The sequence below is a fragment of the Hippocampus guttulatus genome, chromosome 7 (assembly GCF_054856545.1).
Source record: "Hippocampus guttulatus isolate MCC_2025c chromosome 7, RoL_Hgut_1.0, whole genome shotgun sequence".
NCBI classification, from domain to species: domain Eukaryota; kingdom Metazoa; phylum Chordata; class Actinopteri; order Syngnathiformes; family Syngnathidae; genus Hippocampus; species Hippocampus guttulatus.
In genome coordinates, this window is record NC_141267.1 from 20,264,265 (window position 1) to 20,283,397 (window position 19,133).

The 19,133-nt window shown below is 45.1% G+C and overlaps 3 protein-coding genes across 3 annotated transcripts; all 3 read right to left on the reverse strand.

Moving 5' to 3' along the window:
* Positions 1 to 58: 58 nt before the first annotated feature.
* On the reverse strand, positions 59 to 5,262 carry plcxd1.1 (phosphatidylinositol-specific phospholipase C, X domain containing 1, tandem duplicate 1). Its single transcript, XM_086115260.1, has 8 exons — positions 4,088 to 5,262; positions 3,549 to 3,668; positions 3,213 to 3,315; positions 2,984 to 3,126; positions 2,463 to 2,591; positions 2,170 to 2,325; positions 1,789 to 1,972; positions 59 to 1,668 (listed from the first exon to the last, which is right to left on the reverse strand). The coding sequence occupies exons 2-8, from the start codon at positions 3,576 to 3,578 to the stop codon at positions 1,433 to 1,435; spliced, it is 981 nt and encodes a 326-aa protein (XP_085971386.1). The 5' UTR covers positions 3,579 to 3,668; positions 4,088 to 5,262; the 3' UTR covers positions 59 to 1,432.
* Positions 5,263 to 5,329: 67 nt separating this feature from the next.
* On the reverse strand, positions 5,330 to 12,402 carry jade3 (jade family PHD finger 3). The gene is made up of 12 exons (XM_086115256.1): positions 12,233 to 12,402; positions 10,945 to 11,013; positions 10,720 to 10,779; positions 10,554 to 10,633; positions 10,317 to 10,474; positions 9,933 to 10,123; positions 9,522 to 9,733; positions 8,952 to 9,119; positions 8,748 to 8,864; positions 7,944 to 8,414; positions 7,672 to 7,789; positions 5,330 to 7,083 (listed from the first exon to the last, which is right to left on the reverse strand). Exons 3-12 carry the CDS (start codon positions 10,766 to 10,768, stop codon positions 6,236 to 6,238), a joined length of 2,412 nt encoding a protein of 803 aa, XP_085971382.1. The 5' UTR covers positions 10,769 to 10,779; positions 10,945 to 11,013; positions 12,233 to 12,402; the 3' UTR covers positions 5,330 to 6,235.
* Positions 12,403 to 13,016: 614 nt separating this feature from the next.
* rp2 (RP2 activator of ARL3 GTPase) lies at positions 13,017 to 18,202 on the reverse strand. The gene is made up of 6 exons (XM_086116460.1): positions 17,926 to 18,202; positions 16,297 to 16,572; positions 15,842 to 16,234; positions 15,330 to 15,444; positions 14,986 to 15,071; positions 13,017 to 14,777 (listed from the first exon to the last, which is right to left on the reverse strand). Exons 1-6 carry the CDS (start codon positions 18,091 to 18,093, stop codon positions 14,694 to 14,696), a joined length of 1,122 nt encoding a protein of 373 aa, XP_085972586.1. The 5' UTR covers positions 18,094 to 18,202; the 3' UTR covers positions 13,017 to 14,693.
* Positions 18,203 to 19,133: the final 931 nt, after the last annotated feature.

Genomic DNA, 19,133 nt, shown 5'->3' on the forward strand with positions numbered 1-19,133 from the left:
TTGACTTCAAATTTATAAATAAAAGGAAAAAATATGGCAAAAACAATAGTACTCACTCTGTAAGTTAAAAAACTACTTTAGTCAAATCAACAAACTGAAATTGTGAAGTTTGTGGTAAAAAAAATAAAAAATTGTCCATTTGAAACAAAAAGCCGATCCAACAACAACAAGAAATTATGAGCCTATTTGTTCAATTCAAGAAACAAATACAGCTTCACGGACACTGATATAATCTTTGCCATTATGTGCCATATTGAGCTTCCAATGAGAGCTGTCGCACCAAATTTAACACACCTGCTCCCCATTCAAACCACAGATTTTATAAAGTATAAAGACACTAGCGATGGGAAATGACCATCCATCCATTTTCTGACACTCACTCCTAGGGACAATTTAGAGTGTTCCATTGACCTACCACACACTTTTGGGAATGTGGGAAGAAACTGGAGTACCCGGAGAAAACCCACGCAGGCATGGGGAGAACATGCAGATTCCACACAGGAAGGCCGGAGCCGGAATCGAAAACTGTAGCTGCACTGTGAGGCCAACACGCTAACCAGTCGCCCACTGGGCCACCTGGGAAATGTCTAATAGGACCGAATTTGGACATTTTCGCGTCTGGGCTCACTCTTGTTGCCAGTGACTTGAGATATTCAAGGCTGTTGAGTTACTTTCAGGGGGCATTGAATGCGTTAAATTTTAGCAATACAGACCATACACTGACTACTTTGATATGGAAAAGTCTTTTTTTTTTGTTTGTGTTGTCCCATGAGGATATACAACCAAATAGTTCCATCAATGTGAGGGTTGTACTCACTTTTGTGAGATACTGTAGTTGAGGAAACATATGGCATGTCAATTAACTACAAGAAATTCTTCTGTGACATTGAAACCTTTCTGAAATTGAATTATAATGTGAATATAGGGAACCCCATGAATTCACATTTCACATGCAAAAACTTTGGGTCACCTTGGGGGGTGGGGGGGGGTCTGTAGTAAATGACACGTATTCTATGTCATACAGCTTTTAAATGACGGCTATTCTCTCATGATGATGTCACACAGAATTGGGACCGCAATCCTAGGAAGAAAGTCATTCTGGACAGTTACATACTGTCAAGTACTGAATCTCAAGATGGACCACTTGAAAAAAATAATTTAAAAATAATTTTTCAAAATTCTTCAGCCGAGACAGGGAGATTCATGACACAACAGAAAACCAAGACAAGCAAAGGACGGGGAAAAACAATTGAAGACAATCACCATAACCAGGAGACACAAGGACAGGAAGTACAGCTTCTGATATGAGAGCTAAAAATTTCCTCCAAAATAAAAGCAGATGACAATGTGAATAACAAGACATGACACAAAACGTGTGATTCCTGCTTTTCTGAGGATGGGGTGCAGCGGTAAGAAGCACAAATGTGTGCTCTTAACCCAGTAGTTTGCTGTTAAGCGACACGACGATTTGCGCGAAGCGGCCCTCGCTGACAAAGTCGCCCGCCACGATGTTGAGCGAGCGCGGGTGGCTGCTGGGCGTCTGCTCGTGGACCCACGAAAGCAGCGTGGGGTTGGTGGACTTCACCAGGTCCTTCAGAGACTCTGTCAGATTCTTGGTGATATACGGCAGGTCCACCGTCAAGTTGATCCCGGTGACAAAAAAGCCTCCTGAAACAAATGTCAAGAGTATTTCAAAACAAATGGTGTCATTTTGTTGACTGTAAAGTAGATTTTTGGAAAACGATTATTGATGCTATTTTAATCGGTGTTAAGTTTTGCGGCGCTTACGTGGTCTGCCACTTTGCTTTGCGTTCTCCAAGGTGTGAATCAGATCCTGTGCCGTGGTCTTGTTGGCCCACCGATAAGGAATGTGATCCCAAAGGAAGTGGTGGTGGCGAACCATGGCTTTGTTGTCATATGACACGATCACTTGGTGGCCCGACTGCCACAGCTTACGAAGAGTTGGTACGTCCTGAAACGCAAACCGTGACATTTGAGTCTGAACACAGCTTTTGACAACAGACCTGAATAAATGGCATTTTTTTTCCCCCTCAAAATAAATCACTGCATCTTTCTTGGAAAAAATACTCATAGCATCACAGATTTTTTTTTCCTTGAGAATCGTATTCCTCCCAAAATAGGCTTTTTAGTGAAACATCAAGGGAGTACCATTTTGGGACAGAGTTTGGATGAGAAGATATTTTCAATGGTGGTGACGAGCCGCATGTGGCGCTTGTCGTCGAGGTCCAGGAAGTGGCTGAAGGACAGGATGACCACCTCTTTGGGATGAGCATCCAGCCACGTGCGAATCTCGCGCAGAATCATCTGTCGGGAGAACGCAAGTACCACCCATATGCTTTCAAACGTTGATTAAACAGCCTAATAGCAAATGAAACCACTTGCAAGGAGCATGTGTCGAAAATGGTTCGCTGCTGTGGAGTGCGCCCGTCTGGTAGTCTTACCTCCACGGTGGCCTTGCTGTAGAAGCCGTGGTAGAAGTAGAGGCTGGTGGCGGTGTCGTTTGGCCTGTGTGCGATTCGCAGGTCGCAATAGCGGATGCCGCCGTTCAGCTGCTCTGTCACCGTGACATCCTACAACACATACATAAAACCCCATGCCACTACAGTCCTTCCTCAAAAGTATTGGAATTGATTTTTTTCGTATAAGTTTTTTTTCTGAAATATATCTTCGTCCATATAACATTACAATTTTTCTTAAAAAATATATAGAGGAAGTAAAACCAAAATTTCTCTCAAACATGTTGGAGTTAGCCCACTCGAAATCTCAATAGCGGGCAGATTTCTTTTATATTGTCAGTGGCGGTTTCTGACAGGCTCAGTATGTGGCGCCGCACAAGACCGCAACGTGCCCGAAACCAAAAATGCTTGGCATTCGTGCGAATTACGCCCCCTTGTGGAGTCATATAAGGCCCACTCCGGTGTTTTCGTACTAGTTCTTTTCATCTCCTGCGTGAAGATCATACCTGCGTTACGGACCACTGGTGCATTACGGGTCGAATGAGGCCGCTCGCGTATTTGTCCGCCTTCTGCAACATGTCAGGCTGGGTCACGTCAATGGGAGATTTATGGTGTTTATCCAGAGCGTATGTGATCGTGTTGTGGCTGCCTGCATGGACAAGGAACGACATGAAACGGTCGCATTCCCCCACCTGAAGGCTGACAAAAATTTAAAAAAGTGTGCGGGCGGCCTACCAGGAATGGCCAGGTGGTAAAGCGGGGTGTCGAGCAGGTCCGCCGGCATGCGAGTCATCCAGCTGTCCGTGGGTATGTCAGTCACCCGCTTTGCGTTTCTCGGCTCCATGTGCAAACATCCGCAGGGGGAAAGTCAGAACCGTGCACAAAACATGTGATAAAGGCAGGTGGACCATTAAAACTCATTCACTCCCAAAGACGTATTTAAACGTCTTTTCAGACTTGGTCCAGAAGTGGCTGGTACTGAATGAGTTAATTGAATAACACGAAAAAATCTACTACATCGTCGAAAATGGAAGCAGTACCTACTTTAAGCACCTAAATCGGTCCTATTACCTCCGTGTTTGCGCAGAGAGTGGATCCCATGACTTTTGGTTGCTTGGAGCCGGCGCGACGTCTCCACTTAGTTGGCACCGCACCTGCACTTCTGCGTGTCACAATTCACCTCGCCCACACCTTAATTGTGTGATTTGCAATCGCACAAAAAACGTTTGCGATCGCACTTAAGGTCTTAATGATGAGCTTCCCCACCGAAAAGGCCTTTGTTATGTATCTCAAGCATGCTCCTTTGGAGGCAAAGAATGGCTTTCCAAATTATCTCCAGAACGTAAAATTTTACGTTGTAGCCTTTTGCTCGAGCTTTGTCATTTCATTGCAAACTGCATTACAAAAGTTTCATTTCAAATTATTCATAGAATTGATCCAACTTAAGCCTACAATTGAAAAAAAAGGTTCAACAAAGACAATGAGTTGGATTTTGAATATATATACTGTATATATATATATAAACTGTATTTTAAAAGTGATTTCAACAAAATGTCAGTATAATAAGCCTCAGAATGTATTCTTGAAAATAATTTTGTGATAATACTCACCGTGAATGGTTTTCTGTTCCTCACGACTGCTAAAAATCCAGCAAAACTATCGGAATGAAAGTCAGCTTGCCGGGTCCATACGCGAAGTTGCTGCTGGCTAGCTTGCACCCTGCTCAGTAGCTTGCATACTTCCTTTCTGCTGTCTCTCGCGGAGTATTTTGATGCGAACGTGTAGCATGTGGCGTGTCAAAGTGCCGCTTTGCATTCTAACCGTTTCGTTGATGGTATTTTGTCATTGCAAATTAGACACATCGCAGAACCTGTTCTCGCCACAAAGGTGAATCCTTCGGTTCATTCATCCTGAAGTGTACCACACTCGTCATCTTTTTTTCTTTTCGCCATTTTATTCATCGAAGGATTAGCTTTGAGCCAATGACCGAGCGGGCTGATTCAAAAGGGGGTGTTTACCTGTTTCCACAGCAACGGCAACATAGGCCAGTATCATCCAATCAAAATTGCTCCTGGAGCCAATTACAGCCGGAACAGGACATGAGCAGTGAAAAAAAATCAATTGATGGATGCATTAAACCAGCGAAAATATTTTGTTTTATCTGCAAGACAGATGCAATCATCAGAAGAGCCATAGGTTCCCGAACCCTGTTGTAAAGTATACACACACACACACACGTGGGCATTGACCGACGTGAACTGACATTGTGAAACTTTTGAGGTAGTATCAGAAACGGCTATCGCACCGCCTGCAAAAGCCCACGTCACGTTTGTCATTCCAAGCATATTTCGTTATTTAGTCACTTTAGTATAGGCGTTGTTGCTCTCTCCTACAGGCGGGGTACAGCCTGAACCGGTTGCCAGCCAATCGTTGGGCACACACACGAACAACCAATCACACTAAGGGACATTTTAGAATGTTCCATTAGCCTGCCGCGCATGTTTTTGGAACGTGGGAGGAAACCAGAGTACCTGGAGAAAACCCACGAAGGCACGGGGAAAACATACAAACTCCACACAGGAAGTTCCGGAGCTGAAATCAAACCCTGCACCTCTGCACTGTGAGGCCGCCGCGCTAACCGCTTTCTCACCGGGCCGGCCTAAATGTAATTAAACTGAAGAAGTAAATCTGTTTCTATCAATTTAAAATCACTGAAATAAAAAATACATTAACATTTAAAATGAAGAATTAAATAGATAAAAATGTAACATTTTAATTCAAAACAATTTTTAGAAATTTACATGACAAGTAATTCATGTGGAAGATAGTAATTTTGAATAAAACAAAAAATGTCTTGATTTGCTTCTTTATTATCAAACCAAAGGATGAGACAAGAAAAGAGTGAAGGCAGCGAATATGTGACGACAGTGGCGTTGCGAACGTCAAGAATTTAGTGTTCTCCATTGAAGTCAACTCCAATTTTTTCTTTGCAATGTTTTATGCATCCACTCGGGTCAAAACACGGAATTGAGATTGATATTGCATTTATGGTCTATGAATTTAGCAGCAAAATCCTCCCGCTTTTATCCATCGAAGAGGGTGGCCATTTTGTCACGAGCTATCACCGGGTGCCCAAGGTCGGGTAACGACCAATCACGGTTAGGCTTGTGAATGTTTCAAGACCAAAAAAATAAAACAGCTGAGCCGTGATTGGTCATTACAAGACCAAACTCAGAAAAAAAAAAAAAAAAAGAGTTGACTTCCCCTATTACAACGTGGCAACATTTTACTTCAAAAACATTTTTTTGTTCAAGGCAACTTTTTTTTAAAGACAAAAAAACCTGAAATAGGACATTTGTTTTGACTATTGACCTATTGACTGAAAAGTTCACGTACTTGCTGTTTTTGTGTTCTGGCCTTAGTATTAAAATCCTGATTAGCTGCCATCTTTGTGCCAAGAGACAGTATTGAAGTGAAGGAATGAGATGAATTGACTCAGGCTGTCACCATTGAAGAGAACCGCCGTGTTGATGTGTGCTTTTGAGAGGCTTGGCCTAGGGAGTGACATCGGCAGCTCGAGTCCCGGGTGGGTGTTCTCATTTTGTATTGGAATGTTTGGTCCGTTTCTTACAACACTGTACATCCAGCTGGGCGATGAGGAACGGAGTGTCGCGCTGTTCAGTAAAAAGTTGTGCTACGTACAGACGCGCTAACTGGTTAGCACGCCAATTGCGTCTTCTCACGGAGCGGGTCTGCCGTCACCTTTGTACGCAATGCGAGGTGGTTCCCAGTGACTGCCTCCCACGCCTGCCACCGCTGCCTTTCTGGTCGCTACCGGTTGCCCTTCGGGTGGTGTCCGGCGTAGGAGGCCCGCCCTGGCGCCGGCGCCTCCCCTTGGCCTCGGGCTCCGAGTCGCTGAGCTCAAGGTCGGGACAGTAGCCGTCGCTGTCATGGTACAAGCACGTGTTGTTGGCCGGCACTGGCTTGGGCCAGAGTTTTTCCTTGCGGGCGAGCTTGTCCGAGGCCCGCATGTCCTCAGTGGTCCGTACCAAGTTCATGGTGGCCTCCTTGAAGGACCTGCCGAAGTGTTCCATGGCCGACTTACCGAAAGCGCCTTTGTCCAGCGGTTGCTTCGGCGCGTCGGGCTCACCCGGCGTCTGGCATGAGCTGTCTTTCTGCGCAACCAGTTTCTCCAAGAGGCCATTTTTGGAGGGGCGCTCTTGCTCAGCTTTGCCGTTGGAGGAGTGGCCGTGCAATGGGGGATGCAGAGTCAGAGGCTTCCCGGCCAGCAGCTTCCCCGCCATGGGCTTCCCCGACAACGGCTTCCCCGCCATGGACTTCCCGGCCGGCGGCTTCCCCGCCACCCGGCCGTTGGCGCGCTCCTCCCGCCGGGCGTGCCCGTGCAGCTGAGGCTTGCCCTGGCCCAGGCCCTCGCTGGCTCGCTCAGACACGTTTCCGCTGTTGTCCGGGCAGAGAGGCCCGTTGGCCGTTTTGGACGCGGTGTGGGAGTTCCCCAGGCTGGAGGCTTTGGGCATTTTCAGCTTCAGTGTGATCCTGGGAGGAGGCCGGAAGAGAACACTTTCCACCGGGAAGGACGCAGCAAGGCCTTCGGAAGAGGACAAAAAAAAAAAAAAGGCAACATGTTAGTTTATTTGCTTTCTGAGAGTCCCGTAACAGGTGGATGTGAACACTTACAAGGGGGGTCACAAGATTGGGGGCTGGAGTGGTCTTATCAGATAAAGATTTGCTTTTCCCAGTATGTTCATAAGGGTCAGCTGGTTTGTGATGTGTGGCAGAGATGCAGATCCCCCCCCATACCCTCTCAAATATTTCTCCCCCCTCCCGATACCCTCTCAAATATTTCTCCAAACCCAATTCCAACAAAGGTGCGATGTTGGCTTAAATATAAATAAAACCAATAAAATGATTGGCAAATCATGTTCAACTTATATTTAATGGAATCCACTACAAATACAAGCCATTTCATGTTCCAACTGATCAACATGAACTCGCTTGTCTTTGTCGTGGATTTAAATAAATACAATAGATTTGAGTGACAGGGACTAGAGATGTGGCGATATCCCGCTGTTGGCACCTGTGTGAAAGGCCAAGATTGATCATAGTGTTGTTCCTGTAGCAATTAGCGGTGGCCCTGCCTGAAAGGGGGGTGCGGGGCAAGCAAAAGGCAGCTCACCAGCAGAGATCTCCTGGCTCATGAGGGTGACGTGCAGATTGAACATTTGCTCTTGGGCTTTGCTCTGGAGCAGCTTGAGCTTCTCCCGTCGACTCACCATGTAGCACAAGTTCCTCACCTGCATCAACGCACGACACGCCACAAATACAATCAGCACAGAAGTCATTTGAACATGTTCAATATTTTAATTTCATTTTCAAAAAAATCCTTTGGAATGACACCTTCAAATTACGGCGGCAGAGAAGGCGGCGAAAATGATGAATTGCACTGACCCTCTCCAGGTCCTGTCGCAGGTGCATGAACATGCGCATGCGCGTGTGGATGCTGTCCTGGTGTGGCTGCAGCACCAGGTTCTCCTCGTCTTCCTTGGGTGCCAGCAGGGCCTTGTTAAAGTTGCTTTTCCTCTTTAGCTTCCAGTACTGGTAGACAAAGTCCACCAGGCACTGCGAGAGCCCCACGGCCCGCGACACCTCTTCCGGCCGCACCAGCGCGTAGAACTCCTCCTCCAGCTCCTGCAGCCGCTGCGCCCGCAGGCCCACCTTGACCGAGTCGGAGGGCGGCGCCGGGGGCTTGGCGCGCGCCGGGCTCAGGCCCGCTTCGCCTGGCACTTTGGGCTTGCTGTGCTTGAGGCAGTACGACTTGAACTTGACCTCGTCGCCCTCGTCCAGGATGGTCTTCATCTCCAGGCTGTGCTCAAAGGCGCATGTCACGTGGAAGGGCGTGGTGCAGTTCTTCACCGAGCACTGTGGGGAAGGCCAACGCAGAGGAAGCGGGTGAGTTAAAGTGGAGCAAAACCATTTCAAGAATTGCAGATATGTGCTCCCTTCCATGAGCTCCAGTTAGGAGGCGAGCAGCAGCATTTGGGACCAACTGAAGACGCCTGAAGGAGGACTGGCCGACCCCAAAATCAAGTGCATTACAGTTCTTCAGTTGAGGCGTCACGAAGTCATGGATTACTGTTTCTAAGTGCTGCTGCGAAAGGAATGGCTTTACCGAGTTGCCGATGAGAACCCCCCGCCAAAATTGTAATCATAATGAAAATGCGATTAGTTGTGCAGGCCGACTTGCTGCCTCACCTGAATGCACGCGCCCGTCTTGATCTTGCACACGCTACAGATGAGCGACCAGCGGCTGGGTGGGATGTGGGACACTTTGGTGATCGGCTCCATCCTTTCAGGGCATGCGATGCTGACCTGTGTGCAGTGATGCAAACGAGTGGGAGCTGTGAGCTGGTAATCAGCCAAGGATTATTATAATTTTTATTTTTTTTTTTACTTCACCTCGGGGATCCACAGGGCGCAACTGACATGCGCCCACTTGGTGCCGGCACGCGTCGCCTTCATGGCCCCGCCCTTTTTGGGACACAGGAGGCACTGCGGGTCGATGCCCAGCGCGCACGTGCGGCACAGCCAATTCCCGACGGGCACCTTGACGATTCCATAACAGGCCTGGTTGGGGGAAACGAAGTACACCGTCTTGTCACGTGGCTCCCTTCGCTACCCTAGCTGTGAATCACTCTCTCGCCTCTATCCTGCGAACTGTATGTAGTGAGCTCACCATATTATTTTTTGAACTACGGTTTGAATGTGAAATAAGTAGGATTGCAAACGCAGTGTAAAATTTAGGGCGATTTCCAAACTGTCTCTGGGTAATATGAGATCTGGACTTTTGGAAATATTCCATGGGTATCAAGATTTTAGTGAACTAAATGGTATAGAGAAATCCCTAAACAGTGTACCCGCTAATCTCGTTAGCATCAACTACAAAATAAAATCTTCAGTCGAGGATTAGCGAAAGAGTGAATGATTCCTAACCCAGGTAAGGTGAAACAACCTTTTGTGCAACCTTACCTGGTGAACGCAGATGTTGCACTTGTCGCAGAAAACCATGTCGTTGCCTTCCTCGCTGTCGGGCGAGCGGCACACGTCGCACACCACGTCCTCGTCGTACTCGATGCCCAGGCCCTCCACCGTCTCGATGGCGTGCTTCATGTTGTCGTGGCACTGGCCCTCCAGCGCCTCCATGGTGCGCTCCATCGTCAGCTCGTCCACCGGGTCCTCACCTGGGCACGCAGACGCAAAGCAGGCCAAGATGACAGGTGGTGCAATATCGGGCTGGGCAATATGGACAAAATGTCAGATATTCGGGCCAGATATCTAGATAATATGACTCGAAATTCAATTTCATTTAACCAACCACCATGCCCACACACACACAAAAAAAAAAGTGCAAATGCCGAATTACAAATACGGGTGGCTTACCCATCCAGAGCAGCTGGCTGTTGAGCGCGTGCAGCCAGTAGAGGTCGACGTCATCAAGGTCGTAGCGGCACATGGCCTCGGCCAGCTCCTTGATGTTGACGTAGCCCGGCTCAGAGGACTCCTGCGTAGAGCACTGAATGTACTTTTTCTGGTGGCCATACAGAATTTCCTTGGACTTCTCCGCTATGATCCTGCACATAAAAATGACCACAATTGTGATGACAGTAAATGACTTGGTCGATAATGTTGCGGGATGAAATTTGAGTTGCACGTGGGCTTGAGTTACTGGAGGTTGATAGTTTCTTGGAAAATGTACCATCCTAAGGGTAGGCCTGGGTAGTGGGTACCACAGTACTTTTCTGTCTGCAACGCTGTCATCAGTACCTGACTGACGCCTGTGGGATGGTGTCCGGGCTCGCCAGAACCTGAACCCCTTTCTCCCATTCCTGTTTCCAGCTGTCGGCCAGCAGGTAGTACTCTTCCGGCGGGATGTGGTGCGAGTCAGGCAGTTTCATGGCGCTGATCAGGTCTTTTCGGAACACCTGTGAGACACGCCCAAAATTAAGATATACCGGGTGACTCCACGTGAAGGTGCAGGGGGGTACATTGTGGGGGACTTACTTCAGCCGGTTTCTTAGGGTCGGCGGCGGGGGTGCCCGGTTTGCTGCCATACTTGTTGGAGCAGAAGGAGGTCGAGGGACCTGGATGCAAACATGGCACGTTGCTTCAGCTGTGTGCTCCTGAATGAAGGCATTTTGTCATCAGGCCGTGTTGTGCGGGGACTCACTCTCATTGTCAGAAGTGTCGCTGCTGCTGGAGGTCCTGAGACGCTTCATCCTGTCACATCCTGCAGACAAGATGGACGCCGCGTAAAGCCTTCGGTATAACACATTGTTCGCACACGAGGAGCATGCTACTGCTAATACCAGAAGTGGGAGTACGTTTACATCAAGCAAGTGCAAAAATTTGCAACTTGGTGATTCAAGTGGCTGCTGCCACTGCTCCTACTCACCATAAATCTCCAGTTGAAAAGCATGCTAGTGGCTTCCTCTGACGGACACTCAAGTGATTAATTTAATCCCTGAGAATAAGAGAAAAGGGCATGTGATGTTAGCACCATTTTCACACTAATCATTCCCAGGTGTGCATTTTGACAAATTATTTTTGAATTGGAAATTGATTTTAAATTAATTGTATTGGTCGGTGTTGTTCCCTTCCTGTGAAGCAATACGTTTCATTTCAGGCTCTCTGCCTATCATCACTCTCCCATGAAGAATTAGCGTGTCAGTGGACCAAATGTGCTGTTTAAACATGCCTGACATTCCCCATGAGGGGGTGGACGTGGTCATTTAAGTTCATGCTACGCAAACAAACATCCATCCATGTTCTTTAGCACTTATCCTCACTAGGGTCGCGGGTGAACTGGAGACTATCACATCTGACCTTCGGCAATAGGCGGAGTACACCATCGTCAACCACACTCAAGGCTTCACTTTTGTATAATCCACAGGTCCTTTTAAATGTCTTAAATTCTTCTACTTTTCTGCCTTTAAGTGCTCTTTGGTAACTATGTGCAAGTGTGAAATGCACCATGTAAAACATAAAAATACATAAATCATTATTTCTACTTTTATCATTTACACAATAAGATGAGTTTCTCGTTAGGTACAGAGTATATGAATATTTTTGACACCTCTGCTACATATTAGCACGTGAAATGGGGCACCTAGCTAGCAAACTAGCTAAACAGACGGAGAGGGAAGGGTTGACGGATGTGACAACACAACATGGGAACCCGTTGTTCGAAAGCTTAGAAACAATAAGAAAATTGCGCCAAACGCTTTGTTTTTGTCGCTACACTCATGTCGCGTAAAATTTATTCCCAACCGTAGAATTACTTTTACACCCAGACAAGTTTCTCGGGAAAAAAATAAAGCGTCAAAAAAGCCTTTAAAAAGAGCTTTGGCGCCAAGTCTAGTCGACGCCTTGGAAGAGCGGGAGACGACGAAGGCCAAATCAAACATGGGCGCCACCACCACCAGCGCACCGACATGTCACTTCCTCACAGTGGAGCCTTTAAAACGAGGGACAAGGTGGGGGGGTGGTGAACAACTACACGTCCGTTTAATCGCCCAGTGTGACCAAACGACGAAGCAAGCGTTCAGGGGATGAAATCAAACAAAACGCCTCGTTAATTGTTAGGACGGCCGGGTTTTAAAAGCAAGCATCCACGGGGGCACGTCCTGCTACTTCGAGCCAGGAAACACACGGGCATATTGTTCACGCTTCCACCATTTTACCTTCAAATATAAGCCCTGGGAGGTCCGCTTTATCACACCCGTACGACGTCCAGCGTACAGCACACTGCGTGTAGCCACAAAATGAGAAGTATTTGAGCGTGGCAATGGGTTAAATTGAGTGTTTTTTGAGGAGGTTCTCCTCCGGGGCTTGCAGTCAGTCGGCCCACTAACACGGCACAACAGCCCTATTGTACCGAATAGCCCGCCGGGTCCTAAACCCGGCCGATTTCGCCTCAATCCCTGGTGAGTGCGTTTGATTTGGGCACTGGCGTTCGGCGTTGGGACGGGTGGACACAGATTTAGAAGAGCAATGTTTTTAATATACAGTATCACGCTAAAGCTAATCAAAATGAATAATGTGTTAAAAGTACATGATCAAACTGAAACCTATAATGTAAAACTTACATTTCAACACGACAGTAAAATTAAAACAATTTAGGTGTCAGCAATGTTTTTTGAAGCCGAGGTCTACTTTTTGGGTACCGACTAATGTCAGAAATTTTTTGACTTGACTTGTCCTTCCAATAACTTTTGTTTTCAAACATTAATTTAGGTCAACTTTTTATTTACTGACTGAATATTTTGTCATAAGACAAACATTTCGGGCCTTTCCCCCCCATCTGGAAGATTGTCAGACTAATTAATGGCATATGAAATGATTTTAGGTGGAAGTGAAAGCTGCCAAGAGTGATTCATGGCTGAGTTGTGCCCAACAGGAAATCATCATTGTTACTACCAACTCTTACAGTGCTACAGTAAAGACAACAAAAAAATAAGAACTGTGTCACAAATGTAAAAACATTTACTAAAAAACGTACAGCGTCGAACATCAGTTGGTTTCTATACAAAAACATTCAAAGCACATAAAACACACTGTGCAAAAAAAAAAAGACTGATCACATGATGGCCTACATAAATAAAAAAACATACATGTCCATTTCTTTTTTGAGTAAACAAAAGGTGCGTTCCATCGTACATTAAAGTATAGTACACACACGTGACGATCTTTACAAAGATTTATACATAAAATATGAGGCATTCTTATGCTCCTGATGTTTCAGACAGAGAAGCGAACCAACACTAGAGCTACACGTTCACATTTTGACAGAGGCGAGCATAAAAAAATAAATACAAACTACATACAAGTACATGTTGACCAGTGGTGCCAAGTACCTACGTAAAATCGTTACTATACTTAAGTAAATCTTTTAGGACTCACTTATCCAATTACTAATCACAGGCACCTTCACAGTCTCAGAGTCATATTTGAAAAAACTCTCGCAACAATCCACGTAACAAAACTGCAGGTTTGCTACACCATTGCAAAGCATTCTCTCTTGGAATGCATCATTGTGTTTCAGCACCTACATGCTGTTTTTTTTTTGGGGGGGGTGGGGTCAACCCTTGTGTTTTTGTGGAAAACCTTTTCCCCTCCACGAATTTGGGGTTTAAGAAAAAATTCTCAATTCATTCATACTGGGCGTCACTTGTACATGGATTCTTGTTATTCACGGACTGTCAAATAGCAAACCCAGCAGTTGTCTTACGTGAAATGGTGTTTAGCTTTTACATGTTCCGACCGTCAACTAGGCCATGAAAGTGACTGGATTGGATGACCGGTCAGGAAGGTGAGGCCAATGCAACCGAGAGAAAGTAAGTGTGGTTGGTCTAAGTCATTGAATTTGTTCCAATAAAAGAGTCTGAAATGGGTCGGATCTGCAATCTTATGAAATAAAAAACCTGCATGTGTGTGTGGGAAAGCCGTCAAGGAAGCGGCGGTATGAATTAATTTTGACTTTAGTAATTAATGACATTTCAGAAGCTGGTGGTACAGTATAGTGATGCGGTTTAATTCCCAGCCAGCGCGTCAAGACCCAGCCATGGCTGGTGCTATGCCCGAATACAAAAATCACGATCCCCACCTCCCCGCCCCGAAACCCCCCCCAAAAAACATTTATGCAACTGATTCACTGTGGTGACCTGACGCCACAAGCCAAAAGGTCGCAACAAACTTATGTGCATGTCACAGTGTGTGCTATCTATTTATTTTTTAACTGAAGGAGTTGAATCATTTTCTCTACTTTTATAATTCACTCATTTTTTTTTTTAAATCATAAGTCTGTGCATTTCTACATAAGTACGGGATGCGAGTACTTCTCTCGGCTATAACGCCAACAGCTAACAAACAGCAAATGGTAAAACCGTGGACAGCAGGAGCACGAATCTCAATTTGCATTGGCTGCATAAATAACACGATAGGGCGGCCGCGCTGTACATTCAAAGCTACTCGGGTCATAAACACTACGACTTGGGGTTAACCCTTCTTGTGTGTTTACAGCCGTGGATTATTTCTTAAAGCAGCAGCAGCAGGTCCGGATGGTGTGTGGCCCACACTGATTGTAGCAGTGCATAAAAAAAAAATAAAAAAAAGCAGCGTCCAAATGTGTATGGACCTGACTCCTCACAAGCCCATTTGTATGTCGGCGAAGTTGAAGAAGTTGTCCACATCACGAGAAGATGTGTTCTTGTTGTCCGAGACGAAAACCTGAAGGGAAGGGATCAATGAAAATTCAATGAAGTAAAAAAAAAAGTTTATGTTTTTGTTAAATAGAAAAATAGCAGTCTATAATATTGCATTTCATTAAAACATATACAAAGGGCGTAATTAAATAGAATGTCAAGAAGTCGTTTTTGCTTCAGCTCAATGGACGTTGTTCTGGTCATGAGTAAAGGGAGACAAATGCAATGCTGACCTTAGTGCCGCCAAACACCTCGCCGGCTATGTTCTTGCAGGCTTCCACGACACCGTCACCATTAAGCTCCAGGGCAATGACAGGACCTTTACAATAAAGACAAAAAAAAAAAAAAAAAAAACTGTCACAAAGTCGATCTGGTGAGGCGATAGAAAAAGTATGGTGTAAACTATTTTAAATAAACATTTGAACTCTCGACCTCGCCCAAGTATCTGGTTTAAAAATGAAATGTGGCCCTTTCTCATAAATGTTTGGCCACCCATTAATGAACTGTACTCGATTGGTAATTATGGGCCAATTAGAACGATGCAACAATCAAGATGTTGAGAAAGCAGTTAAGTGACCTTTGCTGATCCACTCCACGAGATCCTCAGCATTGTTCTGGAACACACGCTTGACGTCTTCGGGCCGCATCGACACCTCTTTTGTCTGGATCAACACGAAGCCTTTGGCGGTCGCCTGAGCGAAAGGGAAAAGTCACGACGAGAAACATTTGGTGCGGAAGGAAGACAGGAAGGAATGAACAAACTAACATGCACACAAACGACGTTTTTGAGCTCGCTGATGATCCAGCATTCGAGATGAGTGACGCATAGTTTGGCAGCAGCGCAGTCATGGAATATTTGAGTAAAAACATATGTGGAGGAAAATTATGCAATTGACAACTGATAACCAGCGCCAAAATCGATACTTTTTATGTTCTCTCAAATTCCTAGAATTTAATCATTTTTGCATTTTAACACAATTTATTAACTTTATTACTATTAATATTATAATTGTTATTTTGTTTATTTACATATTTTTTATTTATAAATGCATCATTGCCCTGTATTAATTAACGAAACAATTTCCTCACCTCGTCGATCATTTTGCGCGCATTGGCGGTGGTGTACTCCCCGGCGAAGAACACAAACAGGCAGGACTCGTCGCTATCCTTGCGCCGGCCTCCTTTGGTCAGAGGCACGATGCTGCGCGCCGCGTCCGCCGAGATGCGGACCGCCTTAAAGTCCGAGTCGGCGCCGGGGGCCGGCACGGACTCTAGCACGGCGGCGCTTTCGGGCAGCAGGTTCCAGTTGGTCTCGCCGGCCACAGGCGTGAAGTCATGGACGTTGCTCCAGTTGTTGTTGAAGATGCTCAGGCCGGCATCCTTGAAGTGGAAGGCCAGCTCGGGGTAGTAGTATTGGAAGCAACCCATCTTCACGCCGGTGGAGGACTCGATGATGGGTTGCGTGGCGCAGCACAGGAACACCTGTGGTGACAAGTTGTAAGTTTCTAGGAAAAAAACAATATAAATAGAAGATCCAACAGCACCTCCATCTTTTTACAGTCCCGCGTGCGGAACTGCTGGCACGCCACCACGCAGCGGATGTCCTTGCAGTCCCGGAAGAAGACGCTGCCCTTGACGGGGCCCAAAACGATGCGACAGTTGACGCAATCGTCAATGGTGACGGCCGCCGAGTGGTCGAACACGTAGATGTCACAGTTGTGGCAGTCCTGGATGACAAACTGTTGACCGTTCAGCTTCCCGGGGAGGCGACCCGCCGTGACGTCTTTGAGGCCTGTCAGCATGTAGTCTTTGGGGTCCACCTGCATAAAGACAAATAGTATGGCTTAACGATATAAAAAAAAAAAAACAATGTGCAGGAACTGCGATTTTCTCCCTGAGTATCACGATGGTGATTTAATATGAAAAGATTTTTTTCAAAGTCGTCTTCGCATGTATTTATTTTGAGAGGAGAAAAAGCCAATCTCACAAGTAAATGGTCATATAGCGTCAAGAAAGGAATATTTCTTCAGTCATTCTTACAAGAAATGAGTATGTTTTGGCAAAAAAAAAAAAACTGATGTAATAAAGCTCTGTTTCAAGAAAAATTTCCTAATTTAGTTAATATTCTGCAAATTCAATGTAATAATCAGGTCGCATCAATTAATACAGTTTAGAGCAAACATGGTGAAACTGCATTTAGCCGTTATGCTACACAAATGGAATAAACTGCTTACACCACTGTATCAAACTCAAGGCCCGGGGGCCATATCTGCCCCGCCAGGTCATTTTATGTGGCCCACGAAAGCAAATCATATACGTCAACTTGTTAAAGCCCGTACCGAAATGTCAAATTAAAAATAACGTTGAGATTTTGCAATAATTTCGTTACCCTGTTTTCACTCACTTGAACAATATTTGAACAAACTATTATAATTGACTAGTTTTGAATGATTTCAAAACTAGTAATCTATTAATTTGTTGTGTACAATTAATAATTTTGAGGTTTCACGGTCATAACGGCCCTCCGAGGGAAGACGGAACTCCAAATTGGCCCGCGACTAAAATGAGTTTGACACCCCTGGATTACAGGATTCTCCCTCATATATTTGATAAAGGTCTTGTAAACGTTTTTATACCGATTTTACAGTACAAACAGTATAGAAACTGGAAATAAATCACCAGCTTGGCTAAGCAAACAGAGAAGAGTCTTCCTTTGGATAACAATAAATAACATTATTATGCAGTAGCACAGCATTAGCATACCATTTAAGGGCGGTCATCAACCCGGAAGTTGAAGTGTGGGTCAGGTTAAATGCGTTTTGCAATCCCATAATTGGCTTAAAACAAGTTACACGGGGTGAGCGAGAGACAGAGGGAGGCCGATGGCTCGAGTGGAAAAGTCAAAGCCTGTTGGCCAAGAATAGCGATCACTCAAATGCACCTGCAGCCTTGGGCAGACGGTAGAACTAAAATATGTCTAATTGTAATGCTAGCACGCGTCATTTGCCAATCAAGTCATTCGCCATTTGCAAAAAGTGTCAAGCTTAGACGTCAACCTCACCACGGCAACACTTCACGTAGGCATTATTATTACACGTAACGTGAGTCAACTTTTTAAAAGTCGGTTTAATGGTGGGTATTGCAAAAGAAGGAAATGAGAAGACGTGGCGAACCTTTTCTCGCTTGTCCCAGCTGTACTGCTTCGGTGCCGCCTCGTCCGTGTTGTTGCCAAGGGGAACCGCGTTGGTGGTCGTCGTAGTTTCTACCGTCGTTGTCGTCGGTGTCCTCTCTTCCTTTTCCAACGACTTTCGTTTGGATTTTTTCGAGTAAAAGCATCCCATTTTGTTTAACTTTTGTTTTGTATTTGACGAGGTTCACGGGTAAGTTACGTGTGGCGCAAGAATGCGTGAGGTTTAGTTGACACGATTTTTCCCCCCCTTCCCGTTTCCCTTTCTGGATTCACAACCAATCAGCGCAGAGGAGGATGATTCAGCAGCCAATCACATCTCTCAATTTAATGACAGATCGGTATGTCGCTTATGGTGCATTTTCTGTCAACTGAAAAAGTAAGTTAAAAAATATTTTTTTAAATGTCGATTTTCTAAGTTTAAAATGCAACTAAAGTTCCTTAACAATTAAAGAAAACATGTAAATATTGTATTCTTACATAGGAATTTAATTGGTAATCTAAAAGTTCATAGTCCGCAACATTTTAATATTTCTACCATCTTAGAAAGCTTTATTTTTACGTGTGATAACCTAATCTCGCATTGTACGCCATGTAATATCATCATATTAATTTAAACGGTTATTATATTATCAGAAGTGGAATATATTATCCTGGGTTGGAAATTCAAAAATTCACTTGTACCACTGACGACAAATGCACCGTAATGGACACGTTGGTCACGCCTCCCTGTGTTTCCTTCACAATGAGAAGCAGCTGTTAGACCAAAAAAACAAAACAAAAAGATACAACGTGTAAATATACTGAATTTGTATTATCAAATGATGAATGATGTACAGTCAAACATTGCCAAAATCCTGTAAAAATGTAAAATCATCACAACCAAGACCTCAACCAGATTACTTTGCAATTTAAGATACTTGTTCACTAGTAATAGTTAATCCATGCTTGTGTGAGAAGGATGTTTCTGAAAACAGTCTCTCTTTTCTGTGCAACCTATTTTTCATCATGGTGAAACCAAACAACCAACCTTCCCAAGTGTTATTAAACTTTCACACTAGGGAATTAAAAGTGAAAAGAATTCAACCACTGGACGAGCCATTCCTCCTCTGTATTTAATTACCATTTCCTTAAATCAAGGTCAAACAAGCTTCTGTGATTGGTGAACACGGTGAGTTTTTATCCTGCACTGTG

Coding starts and splice junctions, on each gene's coding strand:
- plcxd1.1 (XM_086115260.1), bottom strand. CDS start 3,578: ATGGGATCCACTCTCTGCGCAAACACGGAG. Junction 3,127..3,212: donor TTACCACCTGGCCATTCCTG/GTAGGCCGCCCG, acceptor TTGTCCATGCAG/GCAGCCACAACACGATCACA. Junction 1,669..1,788: donor AAAGCAAAGTGGCAGACCAC/GTAAGCGCCGCA, acceptor CATTTGTTTCAG/GAGGCTTTTTTGTCACCGGG.
- jade3 (XM_086115256.1), bottom strand. CDS start 10,768: ATGAAGCGTCTCAGGACCTCCAGCAGCAGCGACACTTCTGACAATGAG. Junction 9,734..9,932: donor CAGCCAGCTGCTCTGGATGG/GTAAGCCACCCG, acceptor CTGCGTGCCCAG/GTGAGGACCCGGTGGACGAG. Junction 7,084..7,671: donor GAGCCAGGAGATCTCTGCTG/GTGAGCTGCCTT, acceptor CCTCTTCCGAAG/GCCTTGCTGCGTCCTTCCCG.
- rp2 (XM_086116460.1), bottom strand. CDS start 18,093: ATGGGATGCTTTTACTCGAAAAAATCCAAACGAAAGTCGTTGGAAAAG. Junction 16,573..17,925: donor GCTGGGACAAGCGAGAAAAG/GTTCGCCACGTC, acceptor GTCTTTATGCAG/GTGGACCCCAAAGACTACAT. Junction 15,445..15,841: donor CGCGCAAAATGATCGACGAG/GTGAGGAAATTG, acceptor CCTTTCGCTCAG/GCGACCGCCAAAGGCTTCGT.